A 15,507-nucleotide genomic window follows, 5' to 3' on the forward strand; every position below is an offset into this window, starting at 1 on the left:
AACTTGACTCTGTATGTGTGAAATTGCAGTCCTGTTCCGCTGGCTTCTGTCAGTTTTGTGCAACTGAAATTAAATAGCTTCTCTATTTTATCCTCTTCGGCACACTGTACTAAATCCCAAGGAAGATATTCTTAATCCCAATTTTACAAGAATACAATTTGAATCCTTGCCGTCCTGCAATTTTTTTTTTTTCTCTATTGACCCAGTGTGTTATGGCTGGGCTTTTGTGCAATTTCTATGTTCTGCACCTAGCCTTTGTAAAAACCTGAAAACCTGTATTGCTGGAGACTAATGTTTTAATATTACTGTGTTATTGATTGGTATGGACTTATTCATTTTGTTTTATGGTAAACAAAAATTGCAGGATTTATGTTGTTTGATTGAGGAGCAGGCAACTCAAATGGTGGAAGGTTGATTCCTTGAAGTGCCCTACGAAACAGGGTTAGCCCCTGTCCTAAAGGGGCTGCATGCAGGAAGTTAGAGGGAAGCATGCTGACAATAAAGGGGTTTTTAGAGGATATGGTTTAGTATGGGCAATCCAACAATGCTGCACTGTCACATTTGCGGTAGCACCAGCCCCTTATTTGGCATTGAGCTCTGCCAGAGCTCATTGGAAAACTATGCTCCAGAGCTAAAGGAGGAGCCAAGACAACAGACTGCACCTTTATTTACTGGGTATTTTATAATGTGCTATACACAATGTGTTTCAAGGTGCAACAAGGGAAGGAGGGAGCAGGGACAGGGATGAAAAAATAAAAACTGACCTACTAGGTCTTGTGTCATTCGGATAGTGCAAATGCAGTAACGAGAAGTGCAGTAACGAGAAGTGCAGGGGAGACACTGGGGGCAGTGCTGGTAAAGACGGAAGGGCCCGTGGGTAGGCGAGTGCCTGGGGAGGCCCGGTGGACATAACCAGGGGATTGCAGAGTGCAGGGGAAGGTGGTCCACAAGCTAAGTGCGGGGAGCTGGACTGGAAGGGCTCAAGGTCCAGCCAGGCTAGTGCAGGGAGAGGGGGCCCTGAAGAGCAAGTGCAAATTTGGGGGTTACGGGGATTTATGGGGGGACCAAGTGCAGGGGTAGACTGGTCGAGGAGGGCCTGGTGCCCTGTAAGAGACTGCAGTAACCAGGCAGCCAGTCAAGAGGCAGAGGGGGGCATTAGCAGGGGAGGGGAAAGGGAAGGAGGAAGAAAAAAGATTGTCTTGAGGATCTACCGGAACCTAGCAGATGAGGCTCCAGTCTAAGAGGCACAGGGAGGCCATTCCAGAGGGAGGCACCTGCGGATGCGAGAGATCGGCCCCCTCCCCACCCCCCAACTCTCTGCTTGGAAAAGCGTCTGATCTGCAGAGAGTTGGAACTAGAAGACCGAAGGGCTCTAGCAGGGAGGTAGGTAGGGAGAGAGAGAGTTGGATGAAACGGGGTCCCAGGCCCCAGAAAGCCTTGTGGATGATGCAGAGGGTCTTGACCTTGATTCTTGCAGCAACCGGAAGCCAGTGGAGAGATTTTAGGGCTTAAGAGATGCGGTCCCTGGGCTTGAGGCCAAGGATATGTCTTGCATTTCTATTCTGGATTAGTTGAAGGGGGCCAAGGGAGGAGATTGAGGAAGAGGTTGTTGCAGTAGTTCAGCCTGGAGAGGACCAAAGTTCTGGAGAAAATGAATTTCTGGGGGAAGGTGAGGAAAGTGAGAATGCCTCTGAGGAGGTGCAGCTGAAAGTGGGCCTTCTTGGCAAGGTCTGTGATGTGAGGCGAGAAGGTAAGCGGACTCGAAGGAGGGAGAAGGGAGGGGTCCCGTGGAGGCTGGCCAGAGTGTAGGAGGGAGCTGGGGTCCCAATGAGAAGGAGTTCAGTCTTACTGGCATTAAGGCAGAGATTGTTAGCAGTGCACAATGCCTGAATAGCAGACAGTCCGGAATGAGAGAAGAAGAGGCGGAGGCAGAGGGAAGCTTGAAGGAGAGCAGAGTGTCGTCCGCATAACACTGGAAGTTAGGAACAAGGTCTCTTAGCTGCATAGTCAATTAATCAGTGCTTCATTTTAAAGCATGCAGCTTTAAAAGATTGGAAGGCCATTTGAATAGCAGTGGTGCCTTCTTATAAATCCCCTGCAAGTTATTAGATGCCATGTCATCTGAGACACACACATGCCCCAGCTTTCACTTGTATGTCTGTTTCATTCTGCTAGTTGAGTCATGGGTCACTTCAATTGAATACATTTCGACTTAAAAAAGGTCAACACCGGTGCACGGGTTGTATGCACCCAGTGATATGGATTTATCTGGTAACTTTACATTTAGGATGGGGACTAGCCTGGTCCTCAAACAGTGGTGCATTGAGGTACTTGAAAGAAATCCCAAACTGTGTTGACTCGGAACAACCAGGAACCAACACTACCCATAGACCTTTTGGAAGTGTAGAGTATGAATTGAGGCCTACCACTCCCAAACAAAGTACACCAACCACATCTCAATATATGGCATGATGGTCCTAGATGTGTATTAAACATTTTCTGCTTTTGAAGCAAGCCAATAATGTCACATTCGAAGGGATTGTGTCCTCCGACGTATTCCTCATCTTAGATATCTCCTTCTAGCTCTGCTGGCCTCGGAAAAATTTTTCTCTAGAGGGCGCTGCGCGTCGATGTCCCTCGACAGCTGCCGTATCGACGTCATCCTGCCTATAAAGGCCGCGCGCAGCGTCCGTTGCTCAGTTCCGTTTTTCCGCGCTTACTCAGTGCCTCGGAATACCGTTGATCAGTTCTTGTCAGATTAATCTTATTTACCTCGAGTTATTCGATCCGTACTCGATGGCTTCCTCGTCGGAACCGACAACTCCTCGATCCGGCTTCAAAAAATGCCGAGATTGTGGGAAAAAGATGTCGCTGACTGACCCTCAGAGTTTGTCTGTGGTGTTTGGGAGCTGAACATCATTGTTCGGAGTGCAAGGACTGTATGTCCATGACAGCTAAAGCCCTGAAGGAGCGTAGGGGGAAGCTGGAGAAAGGTAAGACTTTTAAAGCTTCTTCTTCGTCGACGAAGTCGAGACATTCGTCTCCTCGTCAACATTCGCGCTCCAGGTCTCAGAGTGGGGTCCCATCACTCCTCGAGATCGAAGCACTCGAAGAGGAGACGTCGAAGATCCCCTTCTCCGTCTTCATCTTCCTGTGTTTCACCAAAAAGAATCCCTTGCCCCACAAAACATAGTTCCCGGGCTGAATGGGAGGAATTCCGCAAAAATATGATGAGCGTTTTCGAGAAAGCGGCCTCGACCCCCTCGAAGACTGCTGAGAGCGATGCTCTGGTCGAAAGACCCAAAGGTCAAAAACGCCGCGAGTCGCAGTACCCAGCGAAGGAAACCTCTCGAGCGCGTCTCGAACCCTCGAGTAGGACTATGACCTCCAAACCTTCCTCGAAGGTGTCGTCGACGAGGATTCCGTCGACGCCGAGGTCGGTGTCTTCGACGCCGTTGTCGAAGGAACCTTCGACACACGGGTCTGTCGACTCGACGCCAGCTTCGACACCAGCGTCCACACCAAGAAAAGTCAGTCATGACACACCCAGTGACTATCCCCAGGTCCTCGATGGCGATGGCTTCGAGATTGTCGAGTAGAATCCCAATTCTGTCGAGGCCATCGAAGCCTCCACCTTTGTTTTCGACGCCACGCTCGAAGCCTTCGGCGTCGACGACATCGACGTTTTCGAGGCCGATAATGACAAGCTCGGCACCCTCTGCCCTGGAAATGGGATTTACTCCCTTTATGAGTTCAGAACAATTGAGAACTATGTCCTCAATTTTGGAAGAGGGTGAATTGTCTGAACAGGAAGACACATTTGAGTTGCAGGGACCTGTAACCCCAATTAGAGAGGAATTTTCCTCTGAAGAACGCTGGTTAAAGGATCTTCATGATTCCTTACATGAGGCAAGTGGGTTAGACACTTCCCCTGAGGTGGAGTTTGCTAGGCCAGACCCGGGGGAGCATGCTGAAACCCCCTATAGAGCCTTAATGGCCAGGATCACAGGGTTCATGGGGTGGTCTGCACCTTCACAATCTTTCCAACAAGATGACCTCACGGTTATTCTTGACAAAGGCCCACAGGAGGATCCTGTGGTGCCTTTTCATAAAGCTCTTCAGAGGAAGGTCATGACAAACTGGGAAACCCCAGATGTCGTACCAGCAGTAAATAAAAAACTGTCTACTAAGTACAGGGTATCCTCTACAGACCCGGAGTTTTTGTCTAAACACCCATCCCCAGAAAGTCTGGTGGTACAGGCAGCATCCTCTACCGATGTCAAGACGGCTTATCCTACCGTCCCACAGGACAGGGACGATAAAAAATATGATGCTATGGCAAAGAGTCTTTTCAGCATTTAGCATGGCGTTAAAATCTGTTAATGCTACTTGCACCCTTGCTAGGTTCAGCCATACACTTTGGGAGTGTGCTTCTACAGCGGCTGACTGCATCCCGGAGGGAGAAGAAAGGGATGCGTTCCTGAATATTATACAGGACGGTAAAGACGCTATGTGCGAATCCCTCCAGACGGGCATTGATTCGGCTGACCGTATCAGCAGAGCAATGGCGGCAAGTACATCAACCAGGAGATTTGCTTGGTTGAGAAAGTCCGGTTTTGCCCCAGATGTGCAAGCCAGGCTCTTGAACATGCCATTCGATGGCTCTTCTTTGTTCGGGAAAAAGGCGGATGACAGTTTAGAAAAACTGCAAACTTCAAAAGCAGCAGCAAAATCCCTAGGAGCTGCAATCCGTCAAACTCCTTTTCGTCCTACAGGAACCTCTGCGAAGGGCAAGTCCTTTCGCTTCTACTCCGCATTCGGAAGAGGTAGAGGACGACCGGCTCAAAGGGGACAAAGAAGAACTACCCGAGGTGGACGGGGTAGATATTCAAAAGCCGCAGCAACAGCAGGTGCCTCTTTACCATCGGCATCTGCATCAGCCGCCCCAAAACCACTCTGAGGACTTCCCTCACAGGACACCTGTACGAGGCAGGTTAACTCAACATCTGGCGGTATGGCAGGTTATCACGTCAGATGCTTGGGCATTGGAAACAGTTGCCCAAGGTTACTGCCTGCCTTTCCTACGTATACCTGAGTCATCCACCGAGGATCAGCTCTCAGAAAGCTCCAGATCCGCTCCTCTTGCAGGAAATTTTGGACCTGCTAGAGAAAGGTGCCATAGAACCATTACCTGTAGCGGAGAGGAACAAGGGCTGGTACTCCCCTTATTTTCTCATTCCAAAGAAAGACGGAGGAATGAGACCCATCTTGGACTTGCGAGAATTGAACAAATTCCTCAGAAAAGACAAATTCAAGATGGTCACTCTTTCTCAGATCCTCCAGGCCCTTCAGTTCCAGGACTGGTTGGTATCTCTGGACCTTCAGGACGCTTATTTCCATGTGCCTATCCATCTCAAACACAGGAAATACCTGAGGTTCGCAATTGGCAACTCTCACTATCAATTTCGAGTGCTGCCATTTGGGCTGACCTCCGCCCCGAGGGTCTTCACCAAGTTAATGTCGGTAGTGGCAGCAAGTCTAAGGAGGGAAGGGATTCACGTCTACCCCTACCTGGACGATTGGTTGATCAGGGCTGTTTCTTCGGAACAAGCTCAGATCCAACTAAATCACGTGTGCCACTCCCTTCACAGACTGGGCTTCTCCCTCAATTTAAAGAAGTCACAAATGATACCATCGCAGAGACTCCAGTTCATAGGAGCGATCCTGGACACGTCGCTGGGAAAAGCCTCGCCACCAGAGGTGAGGGCTCAAGATATTCTACAGATGGTTACCAAGTTTCAACATGCCCAACATCTCCCAGCCTTCGACTTTTTGAGTTTGCTAGGCCTCATGGCATCCTGCATTTTCCTAGTTCCAGAGGCTCGCCTGAGAATGAGATCCCTCCAGTGGGCACTGAGGACTCAGTGGTCACAATTCTCTGGGAGAATGACAGATCTTCCTCAGGTTCCCGACAGAGTAGCTCGAGACCTTCAGTGGTGGGCCTGTCAGGAGAACATTCTGAAAGGAGAACATTTTTGGCAACCCTGGCCGGAGATAACAGTAGTCATGGATGCCTCACTCACGGGGTGGGGAGCCCACGCCAAGGACTTGACCATCAGCGGTCGTTGGTCTCCATCGGAGTCCAGACTACATATCAACCTGTTAGAGCTGAGAGCCATCAGACTTGCGCTGAAGGCGTTCCTGCCAGCTGTACAAGGGAAAAACTTCCTGATAATGACGGACAACACAGTGGCCATGCATTACCTCAACAAAAGACGAGGCGTAGGATCACTACCCCTGTGCAGAGAGGCGATGCAGCTCTGGTTTTGGGCAATCCAAGAAGGAATCTCTCTATCGGCAGTTCACCTAGCCGGAGAGAAGAACTTGACAGCGGACGCTCTGAGCCGGCAGTGCACAGTCTCCCACGAGTGGGAACTAGCTCAGGAAGTCCTTCAAGAGATCTTCGCCCTTTGGGGAACCCCTCAGGTGGATCTGTTCGCCACCAGCATCAACAGGAAATGCGATCTGTTCTGCTCAAGGGAATTTCCCCCGAGAGGAGCTCTGGGAGACGCGTTCATAGTGGACTGGGAGTTTCCGCTTCTGTACGCGTTCCCACCGGTCCCTGTCATTCCTCAAATGATCAGGAGGTTGAGAAGATTCCGGAGAACCATGATCCTAATTGCCACGGATTGGGCCAGGAGAACGAGGTACCCGGACCTTCTAGACTTGTCCATCTGCCCTCCAATTCGACTTCCACTCAGAGAGAACCTACTCTCACAGAAGGGAGGTCAGGTTCTCCATCCAGACATCAAAACCCTCAACCTTCACGCTTGGCTTCTGAAAGGTTGAGGTACAAGGATTGGGACCTCCCTGATGATGTTATGGAGGTGATGCTTTCGGCAAAGAGGCCAGCAACAAAGTCTTTATACCGTTGCCGTTGGAACAGATTTTGCAGCTGGTGTAGAGAACAGAATATCGACCCTTTTTCATGTGGTACACCAATGGTTTTGTCCTTCCTTCTATATTTGGCGAATTCAGGCCTTCAAGTTGGCACCATTAAGGGCTATCTCGCAGCGCTATCCATCTTTAAGCGCACTGCGGAAGAACCATCCTATTTCAAATTACCCTTGGTAATACAGTTTCTAAAGGGGTTAACTAATGTTTATCCCCCAAGACCATTCCAAGTTCCCCTATGGGATTTAAACTTGGTACTAACTTTCCTGATGGGCACACCTTTCGAACCTCTCCATTCTTGTTCGTTAAGATTCCTTACCCTTAAAACTGTTTTATTAATAGCACTTACATCTGCTAGAAGGGTGAGCGAATTACAAGCTCTTTCTAGTAAACCCCTTCACACAATATTTCACAAAGACAAAGTTGTCCTGCAAGTGAAGCCTAATTTCCTCCCAAAGGTGGTTTCGGAATTCCATATCACTCAGATTACCCTACCATCTTTCTATCCTCCTCTACATCCGGGGAAAGAGGAAGAGAGGTTACACAGGCTAGACCCTAGAAGGGCTTTAAGTTTTTACATCAGTATACTAGCCAGGATAAGACAGGCAGACCAGCTGTTTGTAGGTTACACAGGTCACAAGCTGGGGTTACCAATAACTAAGCAGACCATTTCCAGATGGATCATTCTAGCCATTCTGGAATGTTATAAACTGGCAGGGAAAGAGCCCCCTCAAAACCTTAGGGCTCATTCGACCAGAGGTATTGCAGCTTCATCGGCCCTCAAAAGAGGTGTGCCGGTTAAAGACATCTGTGCGGCCGCTACATGGTCGTCTGTCCATACCTTTACATGATTTTACAACTTGGATTCCTCCTCCAGTCAAGAGACTAGGTTTGGAAGGGCTGTACTGCATTCTATTCATCAATAGAAGACAGCATGAAATCAGTACTCCCTCCTCCGATAATAGAATACTGCTATGGGAGCCTATCTAAGATGAGGAATACGTCGGAGGACACAATCCCTTCGAAGAACAAGTTACTTCTTACCTTGTAACGTTCTTTCGACGGGATGTTCCTCCGACGTATTCCTCATCGACCCTCCCATCCATCCCCGCAGTTCTACTTCCCTTGTTGTTGCAGCTTACGCTCCTTCAGGGTGATTAGTCTAGTTCAGAAAGAATTATTGTGGGCTACAAAACGGAACTGAGCAACGGACGCTGCGCGCGGCCTTTATAGGCAGGATGACGTCGACGTCGATACGGCGGCTGTCGAGGGACATCGACTCGGAGGACGTCGACGCGCAGCGCCCTCTAGAGAAAAAATGTTCCGAGGCCAGCAGAGCTGGAAGGAGATATCTAAGATGAGGAATACGTCGGAGGAACATCCCGTCGAAAGAACGTTACAAGGTAAGAAGTAACTTGTTCTTTTTACCTGTGCACTGATTGCAAACAAAAAAGGTTGGTAAAAAAAACTTGAAAGGCTTGCATGCACAAACTGTTGTGAAGTCTTAGTTGGTATCTTTTTGCAAGTCTCTTCCCGTTCTATTGAAAGTAATGATGCAAGAAATTGCTATCCTTAAAAGTTGGTTTGCTGAATACATTATTTATTAGTATGCTTCACTAATCGGTTTTGTAAAACTAAGGTTTGCCTTGATTTATGTTCATTTGTTGACATTGCAATATCTCCAAATGATGTATTGTAATCAATTCAAAGGTTCATCTTTTCAAGCTTTTCAGTTATATCCTGGAATTTGCACATTAATTTCAATTTATTTCAGGATACTGGACTTTATTATGACCATTATCTCAGGCAAGTGATTGATGTGCTGGAAACAGATCAGCATTTCAGAGAAAAGCTTCAAACAGCAGATCTTGATGATATCAAGGTAGTTACAATTATTGACTGGCTCTTACCAAATGGCGCTCAAAGGGATGACGGCTCTAAGTAATCAAATGTTTTCTCTTTATAGAGTGGAAAGCTTGTTGGTGAACTTGACTTAGTCAGTCACCAAGTTAGGACAAAACTGGATGAACTTAAAAGGCAGGAGGTGGCAAGGCTGAGGATGTTGATTAAAGCCAAACTGGATTCAGCAGCAGGTAAGTGCATTTGGGATGATTATACTGCACTTGGCACAATCTACAGAGTAAACCGTTTCCAGGCTTTCATCTGACGAGTAAGGAGCAGGAAAGTGGTGGATACCGAGGGTGGGTAGAGGGTTGTGTTTTCCTTGAATAGCTTTTGAAAACTACTGTGGTTCGGTTTATGCTCTTACTTGGGGAAAGTTGATTCCCATTCTTAAGCCTTAATCTGTATTTAGTGGAAAGCAAAACCTTGATTACTTGAGTATGTTTTAATGAGCTGATCTGGTTCCTTCCCTTGAGACATTTAGAAATGTTTGCTTTCCGAGAGTATAATTCAGTTACGCAACTCCTCGTGAATAGATTTACTTAGTCTTCAACTGCTCCTGACCAGCTGACTGTGCTGGAAATGGTCAAATCTTAACTTTTTATTTGTCTTTACCAATATTGTAACAAACCTGGCAGTTGCGTGCTGCACAGCCCGTCTAATTTTCTTCAATGCACAGTCAAAGATTATTTCATCTAAATCAGAGATGATGCTAAACTAGTTCTTAAAGCATGCATTTCTGATTAGATTTCTCCATTGGATCAGACCTTGTACTGGCTCCCTGTTTTAGACCATGCATCATCCAATGTTCTTGAATTTTGACTTGAGATTTTACAGCAGAAGGCTGTGCCTTTTTCAAAACAAGCCATTGCCAAAGCAAATAGGTCTGGCTTTACCAACAAATGGTATCCTTTGTAGTCAGAACTATTTATTTTGAAAATAGAAAATTGCCTCATGAGTGTGGCTGGTTTGGTTTAGCTGACTTATGCTGATATGATCACGCTTTTTAATTGCAACATATTGTGCCCTGGCGATAAGAGGGTTGTTTGGGGTATATCAGGCAGAATAAGATATGAATCAATGTGAGGATTTGTTTTGAAAATCCCAGGGATCCCCCTGGAATGAGTTGATGAAGAGGGTGGGGAGGTGCAGAATGTTCCCGTCTAACCAATGAAGTCTCACAAAGCAAGGTTCCCTTTTTGCTGAAATTACCGGGAATCAAAATAACAATGTGAAAAGAGGGCAATCTGAAGATAACACAATAAACACAGTGGCGCGTGTGTCACTGTCCTAAACAGCAAGCACTGGCAACATCAATAGGTCTGGCTTTGTATACAAAGGATACTCTTTCTTTGTGAAGCCAGACCGATTTGCTTTGCCAATGGCTTGTTTTGAAAAAGGCATAGCCTGAATTCCCAACTTTACCATAGGAATATTGCATAGTCCTAACCCTTAGAACCGTAGTTAATGGTGGCAAGGTTATTAGTAGTTTATAGTGAGTTATCATCCCTGCTGCTGTCACAAGACTATATAAAGGATAAGTGAGAGTTCACCCTTCGAAGACCAGGAGTAGGTGTTTTTACTGGCATACAAGAGGTGCCTTTAAATGCCTGTTTGAAACTTGCTGATTTAAAATTCTGCAGACTAATTGACTGCATCCAAGGAGTTTGTCACTTCTCTTTGGGTGGTGGGGGGCACCCCCTTTGGGACTAGGGTGGTGAGCTTGCTAAGGTTAACACATCCTTGAGTCACTATCTCCCCTCGGCTCTCCCAAAACCAACACCTTAATGGACGGCGTCTAGCGGGTCACATGGCGTGTGGGGTGACGTGATGGTTTAGGTGTTGTGGAGAGTTTGAAGAGGTGGGTCCTGTGTTCTTTTCTGCGCTGTAGGGGCATGGAGGCAAGCCTGGTGCTGACTGGGAGGAGGTTCCATAGTCTTGGGGCGTAGGCAGACGAGGCTTGTTTTCTGGTCCTTTCTTTTTTTCAGTGACGGATTTCAGGTCTGTACCTGTCCTGGCCTCTGGTGGTGTGCTGTCTGCCGGAGATGCTGAGTTTCTCCGGGAGGTAGCTGGTGACTTGAAGGCGACTGCCTTGTAGATGATGCAGCAAGACTTGAAGGTGATTTGTGCGTGGGTGCAGTGGGACCCTGTGAGGAGGGCCGGGTGATGTGGTTGTATTTGTGTAGACCCTTGATGAGGCGTGCAGATGTGTGTAGGACACTTCTCAGGGGCACAAGGGACAACGATGGGAGACCTTTGAGGAGGGCATTGCCCCAGTCAAGGTGAGATAGGACCGTCTCTCCCCAGCCATCTTGGCATAGAAACTCTGCTCGTCAGAATCTACTGGCAACAAGACGGTGGCTGCCGAGAAGACGAAAAAGTCCCTCAAGTCTATAAATTCAAGACTCAAGCTGGTTATGAAAAGTGGCAAATATGTGCTGGGATATAAACAGACTTTGAAAATGATACGCCAGGGGAAAGCCAAGCTTGTCATCCTTGCCAACAACTGCCCTGCTTTGAGGAAATCTGAGATTGAGTATTTATGTTGGGAAAGACTGGTGTGCACCATTACAGTGGCAACAACATTGAACTTGGAACAGCTTGTGGAAAATACTACAGAGTATGCACATTGGCTATCATTGATCTGGGTGATTCTGATATCATTAGAAGTATGCCAGAGCAGACTGGTGAAAAGTAAACTCTTGAGAACTTGTTCTCAATAAAACTTGTTTCAGAAAAATTGAAAAAAAAGAAAAATGAAAAAAAGGTGATATAGGATCAGTGCTTGAACGGTGGATGTAAAGCTGTCCGGATGGAGGAAGGGCTTGACGTTCCACTGGAGGCAGATCTGATACAAAGCTCTCTGAGTTTTCTTAGCTATGTGTGTCTTGAAGGAGTGTTTGCCGATGTTGAATCTGAGGTATTTTGACCTTAACTTCTGAGTTCATGGAAGACAGGAGAGAGATGAAGGGACCAGCCTCCAGGGGGCGCGTCATTGAAGGAGTGAATCAGGAGGGAGGTTTTGCTGAACCCATTGTGTTAAATTGCACCGCAGCGCTCAAAGGGGACATGGCCGGTAAGAGAGGGTGCCAGAAGCAGCATCCCTGCCGGCAGCGTGCACTGCGGAAGTGCAAGCCAGCCCGACGGACAGGTAACGCCCACCGTCCTTGGCCACCACAGGAGCAGAGCACAATGCAAGCACTTGGACGGAGCTCCGAGAAGGTGCAGCCTACAGGGTGGGGAGAGAACAAGGGCAAAACCTATGAGTGGGAAAAGAGGAAAGGATCCCAGAATGGAGAAGGACTGACTGAACCCCAAAGTAGTAAATCAAGAAGGACACAAACCTAAGCCTCCACAAAAGGGAGACTCCTACATTTGAAAAGGACCCATTTGGAATCGCAGGACGGCACTCCATCATTATATAAACTCTATGCAGACTGGAAGGGCCTATAGTAAAGGGACAAAAAGGGTGGGAGTCTGAAGCCGTGAACTTCCCTTTCATTAAGTCTCATGACATGTTTTGGTTGTATTTTAAGTTTCCTTTTTAGATGTCAGGAAAGGAAGTAGGTTTGAATAAGCTTCTGGACCGAAGACTCAATTTATGTACGCCATCCTGACGAGCACTCTTTTTTACTTCATTTTTTTTAAGAGTAGGGCATCAAGTGTTAGTCTTATGGAGAGGCTAGGCCTTTCTACATTTGAGAAAGAATAAATGAATATTTCAAAGCCTCCTTTTCTGTCTCATGATCTGACCTACTACTGTCCTAGATGTGCACACCTCATAGCTACTTAAAATAGCTCTCAAAATATGCACTCACCGCTCATTGGTTATAATTGACTTTTAGCAAGTAAGAAATGGTATGCTGTGTGTATGTGAATAATTGAGTTGGGGAGAGATTTTGTGCCTGGCTAATACGTTGCAACTTGACATTTGTACCCCTGCTTATAAACGTATGGCTTGGGATGTGAGTTTGAAAAATCGTTATGGAAATGTGTGACAGGATATTTGTCTATGATCCCAGAATGGACTGGAAGTCTCACCAAAATTATGCTTTCTGTGAAAGTTCCTGATCTAAAAGAGAATAACTTGTGACTACGTGCATTACTTTGGCTCTTAGCCTATTGAAGCACAGTATAGTGAAGCATTTGAAAAGTCTGTCTTCCCTTATTTTGATGGGTAACAGTAGAAAATTGTATTTGTTAGGTACTGGCTTCAAACGTGTGTCCTGACTATGGGGCAACCTACTATCGAAAGATTGCCACTCTGAGCATGAGCCCCGTGGATTACAGGTCTGCTATTCCAAAGGCATATTGTTTTACTTTAATTCGTATGTGGTTCCTCACCAGAAGACTCCTTTTTACAGAGTGCTTCCTCTAATCTTTTCTCCCATTAATCCAGTTTCTTTTCACCGTCCTGGATGTTCAAAAGGCACCTCTTGTGAGAGTCCTTCTGGCATAAAATCCGTACATGCATTGTTTAGAGTGCCTCCATGCTGATCACCCAAGGCACGTGGATGCTTGCAATGTAGTAACTCCCGGGGCAATAAAGAATTGTCTCCTACACTGAAGGGACATTTTTTTCCAGAACTCCTCCACAAGGAATCCGGAAAGGAAAACACTGGTGTGGAAAAGGCACCGCAGCAGGGAGACTCCTTACCTGTGAGTTCCTCTGCTGAGAGGGATCAGATCCCTGACTCTTTAATGAAAGCTTCCCACCATACTGTGGAGCTGGAAAGCAATTCAACCAGGCGCTCGCTGGAGGCCACAGGGGATTTTGTCACCATCACTTGGGCTGAGAGGCACACTTGCTCTCAAACCAAGCTTAGGCCTGTGGGAATGCCTTCATTTAGTAGACTACCAAAGATCTAAAATCTGAAGACTTGAAGCCTCTCTGGCAACTGCTCCAGGACCACTCCACCACCACAGTGATCTTTCCCGAGAGTTCTGGTGAATGTGTGCTTAGCAGCTCTGGGGACCGGTTTCCCGAACATCCCTGATGTGACAAGGTGGCAGTCGAGCATGATGCGGATTTAGGATCAGGCCTTCCCTCCTGTAATTCTTCTCCCTCTGGGACCAGAGCAGTACCATAATCACCCCAGGAGCCACATTTGCAGATTTATTTGTCTCCAGTATCTAAGCATGATTTTAGTCGTAAGGTTCAATGGGCTGCGGTCCAATTCAACTACACTGACATATTCTGATCCATGGTTTGTACTGGTTCAGAAACCACACTGGGTTCTCACAACACAACGTAATGGCGTCTACAAATATTCAGACTCCATCCCAAAGTTAGGCATGTGAGGACCACTTTTCTCAGGCTTTCTGGTACTAATTCAGATGACTGATCTGTTGAAATTGGAAAAGTTGTACTTCTGGCCACTTTTCCAACGTCCCAACCCCTGCCTATGCCCACAACTCGGGAGCCCCCTGTGCCACTTTCTCAGCCTTGTGTCTCTCAGCATGCACCACAAATGCCACCTACTAAGCACCATCCCTGCCAGTGGAACCTCTCAAACAGTGTCTGTCCCAGTGATCAAGATGCCAAGGCAAGGAAAACCTAAAGATACCCCCGCTGTGCAGAATTATAGGACTGTTCCAAATCTGCAAGATATGGATGCTTGGGAGGAAGAGAATGTGTTTTCATCCTTGGTGAGATCGTTCCACGACCATATGGCTGGAATATGGACTTCCTGGGCATTCCTACCAAGCCTTGGTCTGAGGCCGAGGGAGGGGTTCTCTCACAAGTTTTAGCCCTCCAGTCTTCTGCTTTGTAGGGTATTCGGGTTCAAAATCAAGCGTTTGTGCTGGCTAAGAATATATGCAAGAAGCCCCATTCGTGTCCAAGTTGACTAATTAAAGAATGGAGTTCCTATTCAGACAATTGCCCACTAAGTTGCATCAACTGTTGCTTCGTCCGAAACCACTTTCTTCTGATCTAGTAGCAGGTTAATTAATTATATGGCAAATCCCTTCTCATCCATTGCGTTGTCAACTTTATCCTCACTTTGTTAAACGGCTGATATGCCTTCGGGCTCAGGTGGGCAGCACGATTCGCGGGAAAGGTCCCGCTCGGACAAGGGGAATCTTTCTAGTTATGCCCGTTCCAGGTCCCGGTCCTCGACGCCTCAAGACCGTGTGCACCTGTGAAGTCTTCGAAGAAGACGTCGACGCCTGTGGCGCAGAGGTCATTGAGGGACTCTCTAGAGTCTCCGCCTCAGAGGAAGTCATCGGAGCCCAGGCTGACGAAGGACACGCTCGGGGCTCTGCCCTTGAGGCCTGTGTCGAAGCCGTTGATGCTGTCGGCGCCGCGCTCGACGCCGCTTCCCTCGACACCTTTCGAGGCTGTTTTGTCAGAGGCACCCCGTGGCACGGTGGAACCCCCTAGAAAGGCTCTGGCCAAGGACAAACATGTCTTTGTCCCCCATTCTGTGCCCACTTTCCACCATCTTGATTATATTTCTATTGTGGATGAGGGTTCTGAAGATGGGATGGTTCCTGATACGGTACCAGACGAGATTATCTCTGGACATAGCCAGATGGAGGACCTGCGTCAGTCGCTGCATGACGCCAGTGGTCTGGACACCTCTCTGGAGGTTGAGTTCTGTAGACCTGAGCCTGGCACCCATGCCGAGTCCTCGTACCGGCGCCTTA

The 15,507-nt window shown here is 47.5% G+C and overlaps 1 protein-coding gene and 1 pseudogene across 3 annotated transcripts in view; both read left to right on the forward strand.

Moving 5' to 3' along the window:
- The window catches only part of NUCB2 (nucleobindin 2), a 680,179-nt gene that overhangs the window by 134,966 nt on the left and 529,706 nt on the right, over positions 1–15,507 (forward strand). For all 3 annotated transcript variants that reach the window (XM_069623774.1, XM_069623775.1, XM_069623773.1), the window contains exons 3-4: positions 8,729–8,836; positions 8,921–9,047. In XM_069623774.1, coding sequence (XP_069479875.1) covers positions 8,729–8,836; positions 8,921–9,047 — 235 coding nt within the window. The remainder of the gene's footprint in view (positions 1–8,728; positions 8,837–8,920; positions 9,048–15,507) is intronic.
- Positions 10,958–11,575, forward strand: LOC138504641 (large ribosomal subunit protein eL30 pseudogene; annotated as a pseudogene).

Source organism: Ambystoma mexicanum, chromosome 11 (genome assembly GCF_040938575.1).
Source record: "Ambystoma mexicanum isolate Mex_15411 chromosome 11, UKY_AmexF1_1, whole genome shotgun sequence".
NCBI lineage: Eukaryota > Metazoa > Chordata > Amphibia > Caudata > Ambystomatidae > Ambystoma > Ambystoma mexicanum.